We start from the raw sequence: 26,163 nt of genomic DNA, 5'->3' as shown, positions 1-26,163 counted from the left end.
AAAAGGTACTCTCCATCCTCTCCAATCAGTGCGTCCCTGGGCACGACGGTCGCTGTAGCCCAGAGTTCGTTGTCATCAACCACTCTGCAAAGACTGCCACCATTGTGGACGTGACCATTTCGTTCGAGAATGGTCCCGACGCCTTCAACCAGGCAAGAGACGCCAAGATTGGAAAATACTACGGACTCACTAACTACTTCAGACAACAAGGGTACAACACATTCTGCGACGCGTTTGTGGTAGGTTCTCTTGGCGGTTACGACCCTGGCAACTCCGTTGTCCACCAGCGTCTTGGTATCAACAGACGGTACGCCAGAACTATGATAAACTCATGGTTAGCGATTGCATTCGCTGGAGCAAAGACGTTTACCTAAGCCACCTGCAATACTCCTCCACCGTTCGTCCGCATAACCTCCAAGTCCCGCAACGCACCGAAGACAATCTCCACTAACCTGTAGCCTTTCTTATACTTCACTTTACACCTCGCTTATTCTGCCTGAAGCCTATGTACGCGTTTTAATTGTGCCATTTACCTATTTGTATTTAACTCCACTTTACCTGTTTTGCTTTAGCTGGCTTTGCGCCCATGTCGCGACTAATGTGACAAGACTCACACTTTTTCTGTACATACGTTCCTTTTCCAACATGTTAACTTACGGTATTTTTTGTCGGTCCCGATGTGCCTAGCCACATCTCTTGTACATTCTTACTTTGCCTATATTTCTACTGGCTTAGCGTCCTTGTCGCGTTCCTTGTTAATACAGAATTCTATTTAAATTTAATCGTATTGAAGTTTAACACTTAACGATTTTTCACAATCTTTCGCGTTATGTGCTAGACAAGAATTGCTATTTCGTATTCTTAATTAATTAGAAATACAGTATATTGAATTTGTAAATAATTTTAATATGTTTGTTCGTATGCATATTAATATCATGTGTATTGATACGTAAAAGAGCAGAAAAAGTAAAGAAATATCATCAAACCTAGATTGAAGATAACACTCATCAAATTACTCCCTTTCAATATACGGTATATAAACTACCGCTATAACAATATAAAATATATTGAATCTTTCTGTATCTATGTCGGTAATTTCTGATTATCACACGTTTAGTAATTTTCTGTTCTTGATGAATCCGGATTATTATATTGTCTTAAAATAACCTTGTTGGACAGCATCCCACCCTAAACGATCAATCTTATTAAAGACAATTGTCTGTTAATTATAAACGCAATCACAATTGAGACAAATCATTTAGTAGCAATGCAGCAATGCGATACCCCATGTTAATAAATCTCAAGAGGTTTGTTCGTAATAGCTAAATTAAAATGGATTCTGACCATCGTTGTCTTCATCTAATGAGCAGAGGTCACAACATTGGAGAAAGACGTTTCGAAAGACGAAAGCCCACGGGTATTTTTAATTTTGAAATGCACGGCACCTACGATTCTATACTCCAAGCGTTTACCTACCACTGTACGCGATCCGGATTCGAATCCAGGCTAACAACTCCGTTATAATACTCATGAACAATAATAATATGTCTTGTTTCTATATAAAATATAGTAAGGAAATATTATCAGAGATATGTATATACACATATTTCACAGTAACATATGTAATACACATTCAGTCTTTCTATTCTGTGAACTAAGAATCTCATTTCTCCGTGCCCAAGGGTGAGAGATGGCGTAAAATCAATGAACACTAGTAATAGGATCGAAGGTTGACGCCTGACCAAAAACTTGCCTTGTGCAGTTTTCCAGAGTTTTTTCACTTGTCTAACATTTAAACAGGGCCCGTTCTCCATTGAAAATCCTCTCTGAAAACATTTTCTTTGGCAGATTTCCCTTACATTGCATGGTCTTATTTTATCAATACAATTTTCCATACCGATCAAGTGAGTTCGAGCATATATACAAAAGGGGCGACCGGAAAAACCCAACGTATCCGAAAGAGACCACACATTAAAACTTTTCGAGGATTTACTTTTCCGGATTTCATTCTGGGTCCTTAGAATAAAAAGCTTAAGACTGCACCGTCTCGACTGTTAATAAAAGATATTTATAAAACATAAAAGTTGCAAATTGATTAATGAGCCGTGACTATATAATTTATCAATTACGAAATTAAAATTTCATCATTATTTGGCAATAGTTGTTGTGATTAATGGTAAATAGCTTTTGTTTACAACCCTAATACTATAATGCTCAGATTACGTACGGAAACACAATATATCGATGTATAGTATATTGTGTTTTCACACGAAATCTGTACATTATATTCATTGCTTTGCCCTTGGATTATATAAACGGTAATTATGGCGATGAACATATCGAAATTGAGTTATTGAACCCACAATCGTTTAAGTGGTCGTAACACGAGTATATTTGATTTTCATCTCAGAGTAGTCGTTACAATCTTTCATTTTACAGACACACGTAACACGTCAAATTTGAATAATCTCAGAAACATATAATTCAAATTTCTATAAAATTACATAAGTGTCACGAAATAATGGAAAAGTTTTTGGCAAGAATTGAAGCCGAAAAGAAGTATAGCAGAAAAAGAAAAAATATGAACACAGAAACAGAGATATGTTTGAAATGCGTTTTATCTTTGTTTACGTCTATAGCAAGAGTTTACGGATATATTTTCTTCATCCCTTGTTTCTGCCACAACCGAAATAATGTTCATGTTTACCCAATTGTAACAAAATTTCATTCGTTCTCCATCGAATACTTCTACTGGATACATTTCCTTTTGATCTTCTTCATGACGATACCAGTTTTGTCAGAGATGATTCCTTGTCAATCGTTGTACTGTACTTACTAATCGAGAACAACGTCATCTTTATCAAAATGCTTGTTGCTAATTTAGTTTTAACTTTCGCTCTCACTTTCAGTATTATAAAAAAAGTAAAATTAACTCCAAATATTAAATTGACGAAGCCAGAATATTTTCGTCGAAAACAATTGTACGACTTGATTAATTACACTAGAATTATCATTTCTATTAATGTGTAACCGTTTACCACTCCGGATGGCCGAACCATTCAGAAGTTGGTACCCTCAGGCCAATTCCAAGGTCATGGGGTTCAATTCACATATATTATTTAAAAAATTCGTATAAAATCAACCGTTTGTATTAAAAATATGAAAACAGATAATTCTAATATGGAAGTATGTGTACTTTTATTTGGTGTATTATTTATTTGCTAATATTTTGTATTATTTTTATAAAAAATTCGTATATTCTTGTTTACGTTAATGATCTGTAAATTAATTGAAATTTTATCTAATTTAATTAAATTTTAAGTCCGATTAATGTACTATTTGGTAGTATACTATTAATTCTATGTTATTTTAAAGTATTAGTTTATTACATTTATCGTAAATTATGTTAATTTTAATTTTAGTAAATTTTTCCAACGGTTTTATTTATCCAACTATTGAATCGACAGTGCTGCCATTATAAGCACGTTTTTACTTGTAGAAGATTCTACATGGTATGTTCTTTCATATGTATTTAGTTTGTTATAATATATAATTTGTGTATTTAATTAATTGGTAGATATTAATTATATATAAATTGCAGAATTCTAGCAATATTACAACTTTTTTAAAAAGTTTTGCTTATATTAAATTAATTTGTATATTTTAATTAGTATATTTTCATTTTAGTGTATTATTAATTCATTTTAGAGTATTAGTTTTATAGTTATATTTCTTTGTTTGAATTTTTCTTTGTCCTTTTAAAGCGGATATTTAAACGGTGACGTCAGACTAGGGTGACGTAGCGGAAGTGTGGTGTCACGTGACTGGGGTACTGTCTTATTTCGTTTATAAAGCTTTTATATTCTTTTATAAATGTTTATATGATTTATTTTTTAACAAGCGAATAAGTTATGATATGTTTGTATTAAAGTATATCAAAAACATTTTTATTTAAATTATTTTCGATCCAAATGTTGTTTTTAATATAGATACTTTGATTATTTAAACATGGAATTGGCTCTATAATTATGACTATGACTTATTGTTATTTTGTAAGAATGTTAGCAAATTTCTTAATAAAAATATATTTTATTTACGATTTTTCGAAGAATACGTAAAAATAATTCAAAATATTTGCGATAGATGGCGGCACATTATAAATATTGCTAGTCGTTTCTATTTTATAAGATTATTTATTTTAAACGAAAGATGGCGCTGTATATTTTTATGAAGAAAGTTGAACTCAAAATATTATTTTCGTGGAACATATAGATATTTTATTCATTAAAATACTTTTGTTGCTTAATAAAAAAACTAAAATTTAATTTATTAATGTAATGTTACACACAGATTGTCTACTTAGATACTTTAATTTTTATCTATATAGATCTCATCCAGTTATATCTGTGTATGCAAGAATGGAATTATGCATCCAAAATATTTTAGTAAATTCTATTCAGAGTAAATGTAAAACTAATCATAAAGAAGTATCTTGTTTTCATCTTAAATATTGTCCTAAGTATGAAGGAAACCAAGCTCCTGAATTAGTTCTTAAGTAAAATTGGATCTCTTTTTAAAAAATTTATCTTTATTTTATAAAATAAAAATCAATCAATCTTTATTAACAAAAAAGGATTATCTCTGTTACAGGGGTTGTATAATTTTAATTTATTCAAATTCTTTGATAATAGAACATTCAATAATAATGTAACTGTCAAGAATTTTTATACAATAGATTTCAAATTAGTTTATTATTAACATAATTAACAATTAATAACAATAATTGATAATCATCACATTATATCCAAACAACTTAACAGTATTATCATAAGTTGACTCTGCTGAGTTAACTTTCTAACATTTCTGTCGCTTTGATAAAATAGTTATATAAATTGTAGAGATCTTTTTTATTCAAATTATTTAAAATATTTCTATAGTCTTGGTATGTATTATCTCGTAACATTCTCGAAATATTGAGTCACGTATATTTGATAGACTTTGACATTTCTGAAGTAGATGGTTAATTGAAGATTCTCTGGAATTACACCATGGACAATAATTATTTGATAATTTAATATATTTATTATTAATATAGCCTACAGCAAAAATTTGTTTAGTCATAATTGTATTATTAATCTTTTCACGTTGAAGTTAATTGTTTTTATCATATAAGGTTGTGCAGAAGGGATTTTAAAAATTTTCAGGTACCATAGATGATAAGTATTATGATTTAAACTGGTTTGATCAGCATTTATAGACTGAGAGATAGCTGAATCTATTAGCATGGTATATCCAAGTTTCCAATCCTGGATACTATCTTTAAATAACAAATCTGATACCCCAAAGAATTTAATATTTTATTTAATTTAGTTTGCCATAGTTGTTGGTTTTTTGCTGCTTTTAATTATTTCATTATTTAGAAAGGTGATATTAGTGTCACTTTTAAATTTTAAATGGTAATAAAATGTAATGATTCTTTTTATAAAAAATGGGAAGGAACAGATACGGTTGGTTTCCTGACGGATTGCGTAACCTGGAACGGTTCTTTTTAGATGGAACAGTCTACAGAGAAAGTAAATATGAAAAGTTCTAGTTTATACAGATACCCAAGTTTCCAGATTGGAGATGCATAATATATGATTGAATTAATAATGGAATTATAAAGCTTCATGTGAATGAACAAGTTGGAAGTTTTAATTTAGAGTATAAGTATATCAAATTATCTATGGTGAGTTTTACCTTGTTGTTTAGGTATGAAAGATGTGATTTAAATGTGAGGTTCCAGTCAAATACGATACCCAAATAGTTAATTTTATTTACTGTCTGCAATAGGTGATTATTTAGATATAGCACAGTTTCTCTTTTGGAGATTCTACTATTGTTACGGAATATAAGAAATTTAGTTTTGGTAGTATTTATAATTAAATGAATTGATTTAAGGTAAGCATTTACATGATTAATTTTTCTTTGTAAAGCAGCTTTTGTTGGAGCAAAAACAGCAAGGTTGTCTGCATATAACGCATAGTGGAAAACTCTGTCATTAATTTCTATCCCATCTGAACAACCTTGAAAGATTGATCGATTTCGAGTAAATAGAAGTTGAATAGGTAAAGTGACAGAGGATCACCTTGAAGTATTCCTTGTGTTTGTGCCAATGGTGGAGAAACAGTTTTACCCTGTTTAATAGTTGCATTATAAGTTGAAAATAGCTTGATTATTGTAGTTGCAAATTGGTTTCCTGATCCTTTAGCTTTTAACTTATGTACTAATAGTTGAACATAAACAGAATCGAAGGCTTTTTGAATATCTATGAAGGCAGAATAAATTTTTCTATGTTTTTTACTCAGGTGAAGTTGTATTATAGATGATTTTAAAAAAAATAGCAGATTCTGTTTTTGTTTTTAAAAAAGGTGTATTGAAACTTTGCTTAGAGATCCATTAACTTGGTCCAGTACTGACATTTTATAGCTAAAAGTGATGTAAAGCCCTTTCTTAACGTTGACATTAATGCTATCGGCCTATAGTTATCTGGAGAAAGTTTATCACCCTTTTCGTAGATCATTGTGAGTATTACTGATTTCCAAGAGTCTGGATAATTGGTTGATTTGTACATTGAGTTGAAGAGGTGTAACAATTTTAGTCTTACTTGAGTTGGTAGTGTTTTTAAGAATTTGGTCGGGATAAGGTCACTTCCTGGTGATGTGTCTTTGCGAGTTTTATTTATAATATCATTTAGTTCCTTGATTGTAAATTTATCGTTAAGATAATCATTATTTGGAATATAATTAAGCAGTAAATTGGAGATATCTTGAATAACAGGAAAACGCTGATAAAAATTTTTTCAATTTTTCAAAGTTTATTATCTTATTATCACATATATCTATTTTGAATCGAAAAAGTTCTGCTATCTTTACTATTTTTTAATAGTGTTGTTTCCAGTTTTAGTAGATATTTTTTCTTTTTTGTTTTGATTAAATTATTGTAAGTTTGTTTGTATTTTCTGTAGTTTATGAAGTTTAGATTATTTGAGTTTTCACGGAATATTTTTAATTTTATCTGCTTCATCTTTTTCATCTTGTAACAGTCCTTGTCAAACCATGGCTTTTTAAATTTGTTTTGAATTAAGTTTTTGTTATTTTTAAGTAGAATATATTCATTCATTATCTGAGTTATTTGGTCATATATTGCAATAGAATTTATATTAGTTATTTCTGGGATATTATTGAATCTGTTTCCAATTTCTTTACTATATTTCATTATTTTGTAGCAGATTCCAATATGTTTATTGTTCTCAATAGAGGTTAAATTTTTTGAAGACATCAGAAATTTAGATATCGTTGGAAAATGATTCGATGTATCATGCATAGTTACAGCAAATTCTAAATAACAATCTAATAAATACTCGGAACATATTGTAAAGTCTATAGTGGATTTGCCCCTATACTCCCTATACTCAATACATGTGTATTCTGCTGGGTAATCAATTTTAAGTCGTCCATTTAAAATATACAAGTTATGTTCTTTTGTTAACTTTATTAAATTTTCACCTAGTTTATTAGTAATATTATCTTTAGAACGTCTGATGTTTTCTACTTGATGATTAGGTCCATTATAATATAAATCTGGCATTTCAGCGATGCGCGCACTAAAATCACCCAATAGAAGAATATACGGAGATAAATGTTGCCAAAGTTCAATTGTTTTAAACATCTCATTGAGTTTTATCAGACTATTAGGCGGAATATAGGCAATCATTACTATTATCTGTTGATATTCCTTGTTATCAAATATTGGATTATTCATTGACAATAAAAGAAGGATGTAATTTTTAGATTTTTCAATTTGTTGTATCTTGCAAAACCGTTTCTTTAATAAGATACATAGTTCACCACTTGGGCGACCCGGGCCAGTAGGTTTGTGTGCTGGAACCATTATTGTTGTGTAATTATTGAAGATAGTTGAGTTATAGAACAAATCACTTGTAATCCAAGTTTCAGTTGTTCCTATTACATCCGAGTCGTAATTCGAATGGAAAAGTTTTAGAGTTGATAATTTATTCTTTAAACCTTGACTATTCCAGTTTATAACAATAGTTGGATGTTCGTTTGTAATAGCTTTTACTTGGTTAGGACTATTTTGAAGTATATATCACCTTGATAAATCTGATAAAAGAGAGATAGGTAAGAAAGTATCCACATTAACCGGTTGATCTGTATTAATATTATAAGTTATTCTGTTTCGATCTACTATTAAAATGTTGTTGCGTAATTTAACTAGCTGATTTTGTTTTCTTAATTCATAATACATAGGTAGTAGGTGTTTTCTTCTTTTTCGTGAGTCTTTAGTGAGGTCTGATGCAATCTGTATGTTTTTCCAATTTTTCAGTAATTTCTGCTGTTTCTTTGATGTAAAGGTGTTAAAGATTTGGTCGTGAACTTGTTTATTGTTAAGAGACAATCTTGTGACAGGGTTAGTTGATTCAGTTATTTGAACTATATTGACTATAATTTGTTTAAATAGATTCCATAGATTTAATCATGTATATTGCTTAATCTGAATGTCTTTAGTCATTTATAAATAAACATTCATTTTTTGAAGCAATATTTATTACTTTTATGGTTTGTTATATTTACTTTAAAAATTATTATAGAATAGAATTGTACAATATAAGTAAAAGATTTTAAGAAATTTCAATTAGAATCTATTTAAAGATACAAATTAGAGTTTTTATTTTGAAATAAATAATAGTACTTTTGAATTTGAAGATTTTTCATACAACAAAATTTCAATTTTGCCACATATCTATCTATCTAACATTTGATGATATTAGTTATAATTATAAAAGAAAGTTATTCAAATATTAATAAATAATTATTTAAACCTAATGATTAAAATATTAAATGATATTAAATTTGTTTAAATAGATTCCATCAGGAACTTTACGCAATCAAGTAAAAGCTCACTCTGGTATTATATATGATTTAGATTGGTCAAATGATGATTCTTTACTGGCATCTGCTTATGGTGATAGTACTGTGAGGTAATACATTCAATTTTAGTTTACTTAATTCTTTCTGTAGTCTAATATGTTGTTAGTATAAATATGAAGATTGGTTAATAATTGAAACTACCCCATGTAACAGGTTTACATCCTATTACAATACACATAACTTACTTACTATATTCTAATTTGTAAACTTAAAGACAATTATTAATACTATCCCCCTGTAACAAGGTTCTCCTTATTACAAATAAAGTTTGCATTGATTGATAATTTTTAAATAATATTAAAACAGAAAGTATAAAGAATTAATAATAAGAACAGAATTGGTTACAGTTTTAGTTGCAGTTATACTTTCACTATTTTTTGAATGATCTTATGAAAAAAAAGGTTTAAATAATTTTATTATTAGGACAATTACATCCCATTATTTCTATATATTTTCAGGTATCAAACTCATCAAACCAAAAATCACATTTAAATATGTAAGTACTATGCAATAAATTTTTCATTAATTTTGATTTAATTGCATACAGTATTTTATTAAATATTACACTTGAGATACGTGATTAATATTTATATATATTATTATCAGAAAAGTTTTGTATATAGAGCCATAATTTATTTTAAAAGTGTAACATTTTAACATTTTTAACACTTTCCTAGTTAGGCACAATGAACAAAGAGCAGGGGATCAAGTTTCCTTTATATACATATGAACCGTTGGAAGAGGAGATTCATAGACTATTGAAACCTTTAAATTCAGGTAAACTTTTAAAAAAAAAAAAAACACTTCTTTTGACATTGATGAATATCCATGAATTACACACAAATACATCACAGAATTAGCAAATTTACATCAATTTTGTAAAGTTGATGTAAATTTCTTATATTTCCCATTCCCTCTTCCCCATTTTTTCAGTGCATGAGCTTAGCTCGGGATTTCGGGAAAGAAAGGTGATAAAAAAGCCGCGAAGACTCCCGGGGCACGGGGAGACGAAGGCAGAAGCAGAGGTTAGAAGGGGATATTTGGTTCTGTGGACGGATACCCGGACATCTCCCTGGAATAGTAAAGACGTAGAGACAAGACCCCAAATTTCATCCGAGTGCGGAACGCAGGACTTGGGACTGAACTTCCCGGCGAGGATTCCTAAACATCGAACCTCCAGCGGCACCTTATCGTGGAGTCGAACTTTCTCCAGAGATTCGACGACGTATTATCGAAGACGAACTTTCCTTCGGCGGGACTACCCTTATTGTAAGCATGTCTTTGTCAAAAATAAACGCGTTAAAATAGAAAATACGGTCTCTGTGTGAGTCCCTTTGCGTCCAGCAGACCACTAACCCCCATACGGTAAAGGCCCTTTCGAGACATCCTGACCTAAAGCGAGTCGGGTCAACATCGCCCCTTTCACTAAGAGGCGCAAATCCTCACACTAGTGGCACTGCCATGAACATTGGTACACCACAGACCTTACAGCAGCTTTCCATCATCTTTTTCTTAATCTATGAACTAGCCAGACCACATGGAAAAGTCTCGCATGGTTTTTCCACCCTTTTTTATATAAGGTCTGGCCTCTTTCCCCTGGAGCTTCTTAATCAAACAACATTTTATATCAATTTACAATGTTAGATCCCAAAAAGAAACCTTCTGGTATGTTGCAGGAAGGCAGAACATTGGTTCTAGTGGGGCAAGTGTTATCTGCATGTTATCATCAAACTAATCTTTTATATTTAATGATTGATTTTTTCATTAAGACACAAACAGAAAAAGAATAGGGAGCACATGTAATTACTTGACAAATTAATTCATATTTAAAGAAGGTCCCCAATAATGGTCAGTATAGGTAGACTTGAACAAATTATTTCAAAATGAGGATATTTTCAGATGGGCTGATCCAACCCTCACCTCAACTTAGTACAGTCCATTGCTCCGAGCAAATGTAAGATTTGACCATGAGAGAAAGGCATGGGATGTGTGGCAAAAATGCCATATGGATTACTTATATCTTGTGCACCTTTATTTCACTAATTTGGAGCAGAAAGAAGTAATAGATCAAAACATTGTCTGGGCTATACCCTGTAATGTTGACTATAAGTAACTGCAATATTGATACACCAAAAAAAAAAAATAACTGATAAAAATATCTAATCTAGAAACAGTAATTTAAATATATTTTCTCATTACAGTTGATTCCATCTATAATTCAAAACACCAAAGCTTATGTTCCCAATTTGAATGATGAGATGAAAATTGCCAACTGCATCATGCACACTAATCTATAAAAGTCACATAAATAGCAACACATCATTATTTCTGCTTAGCTTGTCTAATGTGTATTTAAAAATTGGAAGATGCCAAAAATATGTAGTAAAGAACTACTAAGATATTTGGAAATGTTATAAGATTACCAAAATTTCCAGACTTGTTGGATATGACAGACTTAAACTGTGAAGAATCTGAAGCTGAAAAGGAAAGACAATATGTGTAATGAACTTCATACTGGAAGATTAAAGGTGTCATCAAAGAGAGATGATGCTCTATTCTAAACAAAAAAAATGTATCAAAAAAGGTTTGTAACTCAGGGCTAACAAGGTTATTACAGATGTTGTCATTGTATGCTAGACAGTGTCCATAAAATAATAAAGGAAATCATTGTTAACTAAAATAAAGAAACATTGCAAATTGGCAAAGAAGCACAACTGTAGGTTGACAAATGATGCTAAGTAATATTCTCTAAAAAATAATGTCTAGTTGTTCAACAAAAAATCCTCTTATCAGGACTTACAGAGAAACCTATTGAGCCAGAGTGAACCAAATCAATCACACAGTGATGAATATCATTTAAGGGTTATGGACAACTACATTTTGTCAGAGACATGATGAATGCAGCTCAGTATGAAAATGTCATATGCAATCAGGTAGTGATGACTGAGAGAAAACACCTTTGGAATCAGGAATGGCAATTCCACCAAGAGTTGGCATTTTATTATACAGCCAAAAACCTAAACCATCATAGTTTTGTTTCTTCTTTTCAAAATTTTACTTGTTCTTAAATTTAAAATTTTTTAAAAGCTTGCTCCTACCCCCAAAATAAGCTGTATCTTTCTCTAACTTTTAGAAATTATAATTGAAAACCATTAGGCTTCCTTTCTGGATGTCTACCTCCTGTTCAAGTGTCACAAAACTTATGCAAGAGCCAGAGCCAGTGCCAGCTTTTATAATCATAGTATGAATTAATTCAAACAAAAATAGCATCATCAAATGACCAGCCCCCCATCCTTGCCTTATAATTTTCAAAACGTAGCTTTCTGGTTGGCATATATTTATACATCAATCTCCCTATAGAAGAATTCCTGCCATATTTCAAATTTTTGGGTTTATGGATCCTGATATATAAAGCAAATTACAGGCCAACACATGCACAAAATTTTATTCACAGTTTTTTATGTTTTTGGAATTGGAACTGTAAAACACCAAGAAATGCAAAATACTCAGAGGGCCAAAATTTGACCAATTAACAACAGGGAAAGCATTGTAAAGTAAGAGAGGAAAAGTTAAAATAAAAGCCAGGTACTTTGTTAAAACAGTACTACTGCATTCCTTGTTCTTACTACTTTTTGCTGTTATCTGATACATGGATAGAGAATACAAATTCTTGTTTCTTTTAATTTACGTTCAATACTGTATATCATATTTGATTTAAAACGTCAAATTATTTTCAAAAGACCATTATTTTAATTAAGAATCTCAACTCTATTTCATACTTTTAGTAGTAGTGTATAATCTGTGCTTTACTTTGTAATGAATATCACAACAGTCATATTTGAGATTTTAAGCTTATATAATACTAGGATCTTCATCCATAACCACCACTATCCTGAAGTTTTGCAATACAGTGCATTTTTTAAATTTAAAACAAATGTTTGAAATCATTAGTATAATGTACAATCTACAGAGTGTCATTTCACACCCTTATAAAATTAAATTGAGTTTGGCAGGGAAAATTTTGGCACAACAAAAACACGTTATGCCTACGGGAAACTGTATTTATATGGTATGTGTCAACTACACAGCCATCATCTTGAATTCACCTCAAAATGTTTAAAGTTCAGGAGTTGTGCAACACACAAACCATGAACTGAGGCTAGAATTTCCAGAGAAATGCAATGTCATACTACTACTTCTGTGTCTAATTTTAATCTGTAAAAAATTCTAAAGAAATGAATCTAACAAATTTCTGCTTTTCAGGCATGATAAAACAATGAATAAATGCCTCTAATACATGAGGAATGAATCCAGATCATCCTTATGTTGGAAGATGAGTTGCAATGTCCCAATCATGGCTTATCTTCAACTCAAGTCAGTCTCTTGAAACTCTTGCAGCAATTTTACAACTGGCATATGTGATGCAAGGACTCTATAAGGAAATTGTTGATGAAAATAATTTGCAATATCATGCAAGCTCCTCTCTCCAGATGTCAGATTATCTGGATTTGTTCCCCAAGGGTTATAGGTATCCCAGCTGGAAGAAAAAATTGGTTAGATTCATTTCATAACTTTTCACAGTTTATAGTATAAAGAACAAGCACACCATTGAATTTCTCTTTAAATTCTAGCCTCATTTCATATATTGCATGACCTCACTCCCATTTAAACATTATCAGATGAATTCAAGATGGTAGTTTTCTGGGTGACACACAAATATGGTTACTCCTAAGCATATGTTTCTATAGAGCAAAAATTCCCAGCCAGTTTTATTGTATAAGGGTCTTAAACAACTTTTGACTCACTGAACACATTAGAAGGCTTTACTAAAACAAAACTGACAGTATATAAGCATAATGTGGGAAATTGAACATTATTTTGTAAAGTGTTGCTAAAGTTTCTGCTTTTTATTTATAGGTAAGCTCTAATTCCATGACCTTTTTACTAAATTATAAATAAGAAATTTATCTATCTTGTTCTGGCAGTCAAAAATTAGGCATCTTGCATATTATAACTGAGTATGTCACTTTTACTGACCTTCATGATAAAATTTTTAGTATTCAGATTATTTCTTTCTGGAAATTTTTTGAAACTGTTAAGTGAAAATCTCTAGTTTTGGAATTTTGTATTGCTGATTGGTGTCATATTTTTACTTGGAGACTAATGATGACACCATATTTCACTATTAAAGCAAGCTTCACCTGTGCAGTTTGGGAGATTATCTATTTTTGTGAAGTCTTGCTAAATTTTTTGATTTTCATTTTTCTTCTTTTTGTTATTACATTTTATTTTGAATAGTTTTCCACATACTGTAATACTGTGGTTATATTGCTTTTTTATTTATTAATTTAAATTTTTGTATGGATTTTTTTGTGTAAACCTTAATAACTAATGTGACTTAATGATTATACTATTGTATTAAATGGGCGTAGAATGAATATATCGATTCATTCCAATTGTCCACTATGCAACAGATTCTGTGAAAGCGTGAAGAACCACTTATTTGTATTTTGTGAACTTACCGAGCACTTAAAGGACACTTTTCTGACAACCGATTTTGATATGTTTTGTTTATACAATGATAATCTAAGTTCCGATATGTTATATAAAGTTTATAAATTTTCCTGTTATTCACTAAATATGTTAACATAATACTACTAATTAAGTTATATCATTTATTATTTTTTGTAATTATGTATAACAATGTCTGTATTTATTAATGTTATTACGATTTTGTAACCCCCTTTGTAAAGGCGAAAGCCATGGCAAATAAATGTTGATTGATTGATTAATAACTAATGTATCTGATTTATAGTTTTGGAGTATTAATAAATATATTGATGTATTTACTGTGTGTCATTCAGAATCATGGATTAGGTACCAAGTATGCTATTCAAAATAATGCAGAAAAAAATTAATAATAATAAACATTTTCAAAAATAGACATAAAGTACTTAAAATCAATCATTCACACCATTTTGTTGTAATATATATACAAGGTTAACCTTTGACGACATATTATGGAAAATGCTACTTTTTGGAATTTTGGTTTTTTTCAGATAAAGTATCAAATGTCCCTTTCAGCCATACCATTCATTTTTCTGTAGAAAGTGTTTTTACTCCCAAATTTCAACCAGTCACTTCAGCATAATTTATATTTTTTAATATATCTACAGTTATTATAAAAAATACCACAACCTGCTTCGACTACGTCTTCGTCTTTCTCTGCTTCTACTTCTACTGCGTCGTCTCTCCCTTTCCCTATCAATTTTCACACGATCATTACGTTCACTATGTAAAGAACTAAGAGTCAAAAATAAACATTTCTATTTTGTTAAAAACTAAAAATAAATAAAATTTTTTTACATGTATCTATCTTCTAATCTTGTCTCTTCTCTACCAGAATGCTTGACATTCACTTCTGGTCCACCTCTTCTAGTCCCTCCCAATCCACCACCTAAAATTTTATGCAAAAATTTAATACAAGGTTTCATCGTAAAATAATATGCATAAAAATACTATATATATCTCAAAACATACGGTCTAGTACAGGAAAAATATATTATTTGTGTATTCAAAGTAAGTAAATAATGACTCAATGTCTACTAACACACAATACCAAAGAGCCCATCAAGTTTTTGTGGATTCCTCAAATGAGGTTTGGTGTTGTATATATGTTATGTTTCATATTCAACATATATGCAACAATTTTATAGTACACTATTTTATATTATTTATAAATATTGAATTTTAAACAGTGCTTAATTACATCTTCAACAATTTTAACTTATCCTTGTAACCAACTTGTTTTACAATATATGAGGAATGATCAGAAAGTTTACAAAGCCAACAACTCATACTTTTTATTGTAGAAATGAAAGAATATTTCTTAAAGACAAATCCTGTACTTGATCATTCTGTTACTAGTTTCTGTGGATTTTTTAAAAAACCTAAAGTTTTTGGCTTTCTTTCAGTAACTTATCACACAAGAAACTCTTATTAATATAGGCTTTATTAATGCAAATGCATTTTGGGTCTTAATGACCCCTCTTAAGTCCTTATTTTTTTGTACAGAACTTAGCATAAAAGATAACATTTATAAATTACATCATACAATTGTGTTTTCAGATAATATTTTCAAAATATATTAGCAGATTATTAAATACAATAAAATTAAAAAATTGGGCAATTGATGAATATATTATAAAATTTACTTAAAAAATGTTGCTGTATAAGAAAAATTTTCTTTAAAAAATAATGTAAATGGGTAACCTGTAAATGGGTAAAATTACAAGTTGGCTAAAGTTTAAAACAAAAGTTTTTAAAAATTATTAGTTTTATTCAAAAAAAATTGAAAGTAAAAACTCTTAAAACCATCATAAAATTGTACAAATTACACTCTGTGAGAACAACATAAATTGACAAATATACAACGTAGTGTATTATAACCAGACTAGTAGCCAAAGATGCTACCTAGTGGGCATTCTAGCAGCAGCAATGTCATTCCATGGTATAAATAATAAATTCCTATTACAAATAAAAATAATAATATAATGAATTTCTCATGGCATATCCTACTAAAATGCAGTCAAAAATGCAAAAAACCACATTTGTTGTTATTTAACTGCTAGAGGTGCGCCTAGTGGCTGTTTTTGGATTACCGTGACAGAGACTGCCCAGTTTTTCAGTTTTATATAGTAGATGGGAGGGGAAAAAATTTGGATGACATTTTCAATGGACCCTACCTGTAATGAAGAAGTCTAATAGTTAGACCAGTGTTTTTCAACCGGGGTGCCATAATGCCATGATTGGGGTGTCGCAAAGTTTAAGACCTTTAAGCATTTTCTTGGAAATTTACTTAAGTGTAGTTCAAGATAACTCATTGTCAGTATTTCAACAAAATTCAATGGACTTAAATTTTGATTTTGAACACACAGAAACACTACTTTTGCATTAAAATGCTAGTTAAAACTGTCAATTTTCAAAATTTTTCCTCCCGGGAAGGGGACTCCCTCCCCAGCATAATATTCGTTTTTGCAAAAGATTCATCTCCCCCCATTAAAGCCCCCTTTTTTAGATTCTAGATCCACTGCCGGTCAAGGGTGCCACGATTTTTTATTTTTTAATCAGGGTGCCACCCAATGAAAAAGGTTGAAAAACACTGAGTTAGACCATCATCAGTCAAGTTCATATTTTATTCATTTATTTTAATTTCTAAATGTTCATATGATTTCCTTTTTATAATATTTTTTTCTTTTTTGAGTATTTTAACATTATCAAGTGAGATCTCACAACCTTCCTTATTACAATGTAGGTTAACGTAACCCTTGGTGCCAAGATGGCAGTGCTTTCAGTTGCCATCTTGGATTGGCCTGGAGACTGCGTGTTATTTTGATCGGAGATCACGTGTCTCCGAAAATATAATAATCTAAGATAAAATATTGATAATAAAAAAAACACACTCACGTTAACGATTCCTTTTTGTAATATTCGATCCTACTTTTTTTCCCTAGCTTGGTAGATTCCAATTTCATTTTTTGCAGGTCCTTTCTTCCCTAATGTTGTCGTTTCTGCTACAACCTTAGAGGAGTGTTTGGCTGCCTTTTTATTCACATTTGCTGTTGCCTTTTCCTATTCCTTCTCTATTTTCAGTGCTTGCTTCTTATTAAAGTTCGGAAGTAGTGCAGAAGGAACATATTGTAGATCAAAACATTTTGGAGTTTTCCCAGTCCCTGGACACATTGCAACCAATTGTTTTGCGAAAAATTGCAAACTGTCTAGGCTTTCTTTATACTTATTCAATCAGATATATGCTTCGAACAGTGCCGAATGCTGTAATTCCATTTTGCTGTATATTTGAAACAATTTGAGGGCGAACCAAAAGACAAAATACGACCAAAATGGACATTGCCAAATATGCTTTTGAATGTTTCCTTCATATGCTGAATACTTATTACCTCTTTTACAAATCTTAGAAAACATGATTTTAAGTCGCTTCTATAATATAATTTACATGTTTTAGCACACGAGTTGCACCTTGCATGAGTTTGTTGTAGTCCTAACTTTAAAGCAAATTTAAAGCCATTATTAATATCATTGTTTCACGCTGATTTCAAATATTCATTTTCATCTATCTATTAGAATTTATGGAGAGTTCGACCTAACAAAAATTCACCGGACCTAATTTGTGAATAACTACTAGACACAAAATTATCAAAAAAGAAAAAAATAAATAAATAAATTGAAAAATTATCATCATTTTTAGTTGTTATTTATATCAAATTCACAAATACTATTGTTTAAGAACAATATATTTACCTTTTTAACTTTTTTTGGAAAAACTATTGAAAAAATAAAAATCAAAAATTCCACTACAGATACAACACAACACAGTCAGTATCATCTACCTACTGGTTAATTTGCATATTTCCACGAAAAACTACCGTCTACCACGTCATATTTTACAAATTTGCATAATCTTTCACACACTTTTTTTACATCACGTTAAACGTTATTACGTATTACGTCAGTAAATTACATGATAGCTCCCTCTATCACTATTACCTCCCGACACCCAGATTGGAGATTACCGGAAGTGCTGCCATCTTGGCACCAAGGGTTACGTTAACCACAATGCTAATATGACCACTGCTAAATTAGCGTAATTATATTTCATAGCCCATAAATGCTCTCTTAGTCTGATTTTTAGGGCTCATTCAGAATCACCTATGTACTGATAAACTATCGATAAAACCTATGTCAATAAGAATTCCTCGTGTGATAAGTTACTAAAAAAAACCACATTGACTCACCTAATCGTCTCGGAAGCCATCCCTTCACCGTTCGCCCTCTTTCCACGTCGACCAAAACTCTACGACCATCTATCTTCTTTCCGTCGGCATGCTTGTACGCAGCTAAAGAAGTTTACACAAAAGAATATTTAAAAAGCGTCCAAAGCACTCCTTATTGCTAACTTAATAAATACTCACCCACCTGAATAATCTAAATTTACGTGTCTTATTACTAAGTTTAAGTTATCACTTTATACACTTTCGTACATTAAGTTTAACCTAAATTACAACACTAACAATTACTTCGTAATAAATACCCATCACATACTTGATTTATATTTTTCCGTACCAACTACCACTGTATATAGAAAAATCTAAGCTAATCGAATGCTTCTAAACCTAAGTTTCTTTTCTTCAAAATACTTTGGCCTAGTTCCATTTTATTATGCAGTTATTTAACTGAGCCTTCTCCTTTATTCCGAAATTTATGTCTTACAGGAAACACATGGCACAATTCAAATGTGAAACACTGCAGTGGAATGCAGAAATATTTGCTTTGGATAACATGTAAAGCTTTGAAAATAATTCAATTGGCCTACCTAAACTTACCAAGTGAGTGTATAAAGTATATTTTTAACAGTAGCAAAAAAGTTCATGGCCATGCACACAGAGGCAATAATGAACAAACACATAAATCACATGTAAAACTGTACTCACTGCTTTAACTGCGCTGCATATAAAGACTTACCTAACTTACCTAATTATTGTAGCCCTCAAATGTTTACACAGTAGCCTTGTAGTATTGTTCTTCGAGTAAGAAAATCCACATTTTGTTTCCCTCTTCTATTTTTTTCATGTTTTTCTCACTTATAGCAACATCCCATCTTAACTTACCAGGATTTTTTTTGAAATTTAAACCCAAAACTTACCAGCCAGAATTAGAAATTTTTAAATCATTTTAGAGCACTGGGTGCTTGATGGTGATTATTTAATGTCACATTTTTGTAAATTATATTAATTTTTAACGTTACGGGGATTAACAGAACACCCGAGCATTTCACAGAGTAACTTACCTTTGTGGTAAATTTAGTCTAATTTTTCCCTAGCTTACCTGATTGACTATTTTCCTTTATTTTTAAATTAAATTTTCTGTACCCAAGAAACCTCTCTACACACATTTTATTCTTTTGATATCAGCACAATTCGATACTGGATATGGCAACTGTGTTATATTTGTAAGCTAAATTTACTAGTTTTTTTGTGTAGATTTTGCACTGTTAATACATTACTCTGTCATTTGTCTTCGCTAATCTAGTTCAAACTGAAAAAAGTAATTAAAGTTAACGAATACATAAATTTAAAGTAAGTTTTTTTTGTGTGTATTATATGTTAAATCACAAATTTTAAAATTTAGTTTATTAAATTTGTATTCCAACTCTTATCAATGCCTTTAAAACTTAATTCTAGCATAAAACCTTAGAAATTTAAGAAAAGCCTTAAAAAAACTTTATAGATTAGGAAGGTTTAAATATTAAATTTTCTTCATTAGCTTACTCTTTCTGCAAGAATTTCCTTCCTTTTATAAACTATTGCAAATTACCCAAATTCCATTAAATTAAAAATGTTTAGCAACAAAGAATTAACCCAGACATGCTTTGTTTTTAAAAACAAAAACTGATAAACATTGCATATTAAAACATGAATTAAATAAAATTAACATTAATTCTCCATATTTTATATTGCAGCAAATTCTACAATATTAAGAATGATTTGTGCAGCATTTCTGACTATTTTCCTGTCAGGAAATTCTAACTACTCTGTTGTCTATCTAATTCCAATAATTTTGCCAACTTTGTAGATACTTTACTTATTACTTCAACATAGCTATGTTTTAATCAAACTGAACTTTCAAAACATTGTACACAATTAATATTTTGCTTGAAAATTAGTGTTTCCATTTTTATACCGATCAACATAATGTACAATTTAATTACATCATTTTTACTGGAAGTATATTAAGCATACTAAACAGCTTTTAAGTATAACAGTTAAAGTTATACTATGACTAATTTTAATTTAACTGTTATACTTTTATCATGCGTTGTATTCTAAAATTTGCAAATAATCTGTAACTTTTGTCTTTATATCCCTCATAAAATTATTGTAGATAAAAGTTTTTATCAAAATTGTCTTGTTGCAGCACCTTTTGAATCACAGCCAATATCAAAATATCTTATTTTCCCCAGTAAAAGTTTATTTTTTATGTAGAAATTATTAACTTTACATTATAAATAAAATTTAGAGAGACACATTAAATATTAAAAGAGATCATTGAGAAAAACAAAAATATGTTCCAAACAAGTAGAAGCCCGCTTTAACAACAGATTAATTAAACAAACGCAACTTTTCTATCAGCCTATGAATGAAATTTCTATATATAATTTAGTATATAAACTTTACTTAAACTACAATTCAAGTTGCTTTATTGTTTGTCATAATTAATTATTGTAAAATTTTGCATTAAGTTTTAAATATTCTCCACTTCCTTAATATCTGATATAAGTTAATAACTAAATAAATTAATTCAAAGAATCACAATAAAATTCAATGGATCTTCTTGTTTCCAATTAATTATTTTCCAGGATCTTTCTGTCTTGTCAGATCAAACTCTTAAAACGATTCAAAGATGGAACAAATAAATTCTAACAACAAGACATCAGAATTTTAAATTCAAATCCTTTAAGTATTTGATCCAATGAGAGAAAAACACCTCAAAAAACATTTAATTGGAAATAATTAAGTAGACTCCTTGAATTTTATATAGCAGATTCTTTGAATTAAGTATGACAAAGTCAAATAAACTGAATTCCAAAAACTGAAATTATTTCAATGTTTGTGAACAAACATTTTTAAATATTACCATAATTTCCTGAAAATAATTGGCAAAGCAAGCATGATTTTTGCATCTATGCTGGCTATATGCAAAATTATGGTACTTTAATGCCATATTATAATTTTGCTTTGTAACATCGCATTATATAGAATTTGTGTGTATACACGTAAGATTAAGTTAAATACATCAAAGCATAAAAATTTAAAGCTTTTGTTTTTCTCAAGTTTTATATAATTTTAAGTATTCAAATTATTAAATTGTTAAATATGTTATTTTTTTAATCGATAATTTGTATTATAAATTACATTTCCATTTTCCTCTATTTTCCATTTTTTGAAAATATTTAGATTTAACAGAAGACTTCGCATAACAATCATTTTAGTTTATATGATTTTATTCTTATTAATCACTATTTTTCCCCTCTCATTTTTTGGAAAAATTTATATAATAAATCAATACATTTTATTAAACATAGAAACAATATCTGAAAATTATTTCTAGGCAGACTTCTGTTAAATCAACAACAACATTAATCAAAAATTAAATTAATACCACAATAATTATTACATAGTAATATTTAATATAATTTCAAAATTCATTAAAATTTTTTCCATAAATAAGGCCTTGTAAATTCTTTCAAAGCAACAATGTGTTGAAACCCCAATTACACTATGCTAACCTCTGTTCAATGTTTGCCTCCAAAACTATTAATTTTGATATAACCTATACAGTTATATCAAAATTAAGTGTTAAAACCTCATATTTATTTCAAACTGACTATATTAATTCCATTTCCAAACTAAAATTTACTTATTACAAATATTAGAAACTAGCAAACATTATGAAAATTCTATTTCCCACCCTCTTTCTTTTCTGCAATATATTTATAAATGATTATTTATCTAGGATATCCATGTACAAATAAAGTTTTTTGGAAATTTTACATTTATTCTATAAGTTAATTTTAAAACTATCATCTAAGCTGTGAGGAGGTTGCACAGAATGATTTAAGTCAAAATGACACATTAAAATATTTTTTTCCTTATTTCACACTTATTATATTACTGTATGTTGTTTTCAAAATTCAGTCTCCCGCCGACTGTGAGATACGATCTGTTATTCGATTCTTGAATTCAAGAAACTTGGCAGCAGCAGAAATTCACCGTCAGATTTGTGAAGTTTACGGTGATAATGCTATGAGTGACAGTAAAGTTCGAAAATGGGTAAAAATGTTCAAGGATGGGCGAGTTAATGTGCATGATGAGCCACGCTCTGGCCGACCTTCTCTGATTTCTGAAGATTTGATTCGTGATGTGGATAACAAAATTCGAGAGGACCGACGATTCACGATTTCAACGTTATCAATTAAATTTCCACAGATTTCAAGATCAGTTTTGTATACCATTGTTTCGAAGAAACTGAATTATCGAAAATTGTTTTCTCGGTGCGTTCCAAGACTGCTTTCTGACGATCACAAAACAAAAAGATTAAACAGTGCTTTATCGTTTTGACTCGATACGATCATCCACACAGTCCAGACCTTGCACCCAGTGATTTTCACTTGTTTCGATACTTAAAGGAGTTCCTTGGTGGTCAACATTTCAACAACAAAGAAGTGAAAACTGCAGTCGTGGATTGGGCTTTTTGACAGGCGGCAGATTTCTTTGAAGTCGGAATTCAAAAAATTGTTGAGCGGTATGACAAATGTTTAAACAAAATGGAAAGTATGTAGAAAAGTAGATAAAAGTATGTAGAATATGGAAAAAAATATATTTTAATGATATTTACAGTATTTTTCTTCTTATTAAAAAATGGACCTTATTTAAAAAATAGCCTTTGTATAATACATCAGCTGATAATTTGAAAATTACACACTAAAACTTACAATTTAAAATTCTTTATGAACTAATTTTAGAATTTTAGAAATCTGAAGCAATATTATTAATAAAAAAGCATTTCTTACAATAAAGATATCTCAGAATAAACCATACTTATAAGTATGTCAAAATACTCTCTAAATACATATTTCATATTAAAAAATATCAATTGGGCATGCATAAACTTTTTACCACGATCTTCAAGTGTTATTACAAAATGTGACTAAGCTATTAATTATAAAGATAAATTTTCTTTGAATATCAATAGTAAGTACAATTACAGATTGAATTTTTCTTGGAACATTTTCTATTAGTCAATGTATCTGGACTCAGAAACAACAAAAACATTATCTCAGCATAAGTAAAACTGAGCATTCCTTGCTTATGAAGAATTTAATTACAAATTCTTTCTTCTAAAATTTTTCTTTGAATTCAGACTAGATAATCCTGTATATACAAGCTTATTTGTAGGATAGATCTACTTATCATCTGACAGATAATTAACAATAAATCTAATTCAAATGTTCTTTGTATGAAAGCTTACTTAAGAGTTAAGGCAAAAATGATTTTATAATAATCATATCATCTGGCTTACTGGAATACAATTCAAATTAAACTATATTCCCAGAACAAAAATGGATCAAGTGTACTAATCTTGAATGAATCCTGCTGCCACAATGACAAATTCTAAGCGACGAAAATTCTTAAAACTTAAGTTTAAAGTTTAAATTTTAAAAAACTTCAAAAATTCAAAGATCACATCATATGATGTTGTGCAATATTTTTTCTCTCTTTAATTTCAAATAGATTACAAAAGTTTAAACATTAACACATGTTGTTTGTAATGAACACAGTACTATTTTCCTTCAAATACTGAATGCAGCTTCATTCTTATTCTGAAAAAGACTATAAAGTCATTAATCTCCAAGATCATTAAAAAAATTTGTTAAGAGTTTACTTTTTTATGCTTCTGTTTAAAGTCTAAATCTAAATGTGGCTTTTAATAATTTTCAATTATTTCATCTGAAACTTTATAAATATATTAAAAATTTTTGTAAGATTTAATATGACATAACACTTTCTAAGACAAATATAGAATTTAAAATTTACATGGCCTTATTTATATTATTTTTACAAATTTTTAATCAAATAAATAAAAATTGAAAACAAATCTCTATTAATATCCAAAAATTCACAGCCCTCAAATTAGTGTATATTTTAATGTGAAAATTCCTATTTCTACATTAATACTGTTGCGACAAGAAAGAATCTTTTGTACTCAGTGAGAATTTTTTTACTAAACACCTTACCAAACATACAAACCAACATTTGTTATACTCGTCATCCCATTATGTTGGGTGGTATCGAAAAAACGCTTTTACCAAACGTCTTACCAAATACATACAAACCAAAGAATCCTTAGTCTACTATGACAATTTTCATTTTAGATGACACCACTCGCAACGCCAAGCTGTGGTGGGATACAAGAGAAAACTATATTACTCTCGTAATTTAATTTCAGATTTAATTATCAAAGAGAGAGTATTCTTCAGGGGTCTAGATTAATTTTTTGATTTCATCATCCAATATTATTATAGACAATATTAAAATAACTTCATAAATAATAAAATAAACAATGAAAGTTACCACTCGCTTCCGGGACTTGTCATAGCTTCGTCAGTTTATCTAAATATGAATTCAACAAAATAATTCTTAATTTAAATGCATCTACATCCATTTTTGGATATGCCGGGGAACTTTTACGAAAGCAGTAATCACTGCAATTTGAAGAAACAGGCTTCATTTGCGCCATAAGCAATAGGCAACTGGCCCACATCGTTCCAAATTAACTTACGTTTAATACAATGCACACGATAATTCAATGTTTTATAGGAACCAGATGAAGTAACTAAATGATATAATAGTATAAAAACAATCAAGATGACATCAAATTTGATAGTTCACATTAAAATCCTTTACTAATATTGGACCTATAAAGCATTACAATTCTATCAATGACAAAGAATGAATGAAACAAATGTTTACTAATCATTCAAATCAATATAAAATTAATACTTTCCTAAATAAAAATAAAGATTTATTAATCAAAATTCAGTCACCTCATTACCCATATGGACTTTTCACTTATAATACTTACTCTGTGCAATTTCATGGGGAATATAAATATTTCCTTTAATAAAATTTTTGAGATATTTTTGTAACCATATAAATTTCAAAAAACCTAAACATCCAATTTGCAAATCATCTCCTAAGATAATAAATTATTATTAGGAAGTAAAAATTCTCATGAGAACCGTTACCAGTAATAATTTCACATATTTAATGATTGTTAAACGTCAGTGTAATAGGAAAGATACCAGTCTCCCAACTGGAAAATTCCCCGGAAAATGTGTACTATGTTCACGCCTATGGTTCACTGTAGGAGGAACGGAAAGTCCATACTTTATCAAATTTGGGTGGTAATAATTTTATAAAAAACATAATACTTACAATGCATATCTCGCTCGTGTTCGTATTCTATAAAGGCATACCCTCTTGGTTTTCCAGTATTTTTATTGTGCACAATTCCAATCTGAAAGTTAAAAAAGTTT

At 29.7% G+C, this 26,163-nt stretch overlaps 1 protein-coding gene and 1 long non-coding RNA gene across 4 annotated transcripts; one reads left to right on the top strand and one right to left on the bottom strand.

Annotated features, from left to right (window-relative positions):
- The first annotated feature begins 3,425 nt into the window (after window positions 1-3,425).
- On the top strand, window positions 3,426-10,302 carry LOC136969116 (uncharacterized). 2 transcript variants are annotated; one of them, XR_010879766.1, is made up of 4 exons: window positions 3,426-3,512; window positions 8,925-9,040; window positions 9,449-9,486; window positions 9,668-10,302. It is a non-coding gene; the product is annotated as an uncharacterized lncRNA (long non-coding RNA). The 2 variants fall into 2 exon arrangements; XR_010879765.1 differs by lacking the exon at window positions 3,426-3,512 and adding an exon at window positions 3,764-3,829.
- LOC136969115 (U1 small nuclear ribonucleoprotein 70 kDa-like) lies at window positions 4,879-26,163 on the bottom strand. Of its 2 annotated transcripts, none has more exons than XM_067263213.1 (5): window positions 26,063-26,163; window positions 18,803-18,904; window positions 15,357-15,447; window positions 15,189-15,293; window positions 4,879-5,035 (listed from the first exon to the last, which is right to left on the bottom strand). In XM_067263213.1, the coding sequence occupies exons 1-5, from the start codon at window positions 26,067-26,069 to the stop codon at window positions 4,921-4,923; spliced, it is 420 nt and encodes a 139-aa protein (XP_067119314.1). In that variant the 5' UTR covers window positions 26,070-26,163; the 3' UTR covers window positions 4,879-4,920. The 2 variants fall into 2 exon arrangements, with proteins under 2 accessions (XP_067119314.1, XP_067119315.1); XM_067263214.1 differs by having other exon boundaries at window positions 4,881-5,035; window positions 15,189-15,281.

Source organism: Centruroides vittatus, unplaced genomic scaffold (assembly GCF_030686945.1).
Source record: "Centruroides vittatus isolate TY-2023 unplaced genomic scaffold, ASM3068694v2 contig_1710, whole genome shotgun sequence".
NCBI classification, from domain to species: Eukaryota; Metazoa; Arthropoda; class Arachnida; order Scorpiones; family Buthidae; genus Centruroides; species Centruroides vittatus.
This window is presented reverse-complemented; position numbering and strand designations above follow the sequence as displayed.

Excerpts from the sequence above, each read along its gene's own strand:
- LOC136969115 (XM_067263213.1), bottom strand. Across the intron at positions 15,294-15,356 it reads AGATTAGAAGATAGATACAT|TTCTTTACATAGTGAACGTA; the intron begins GTAAAAAAATTT and ends TTTGACTCTTAG. Across the intron at positions 5,036-15,188 it reads CGAAGACGTAGTCGAAGCAG|AGAATCTTCAATTAACCATC; the intron begins GTTGTGGTATTT and ends GTGTAATTCCAG.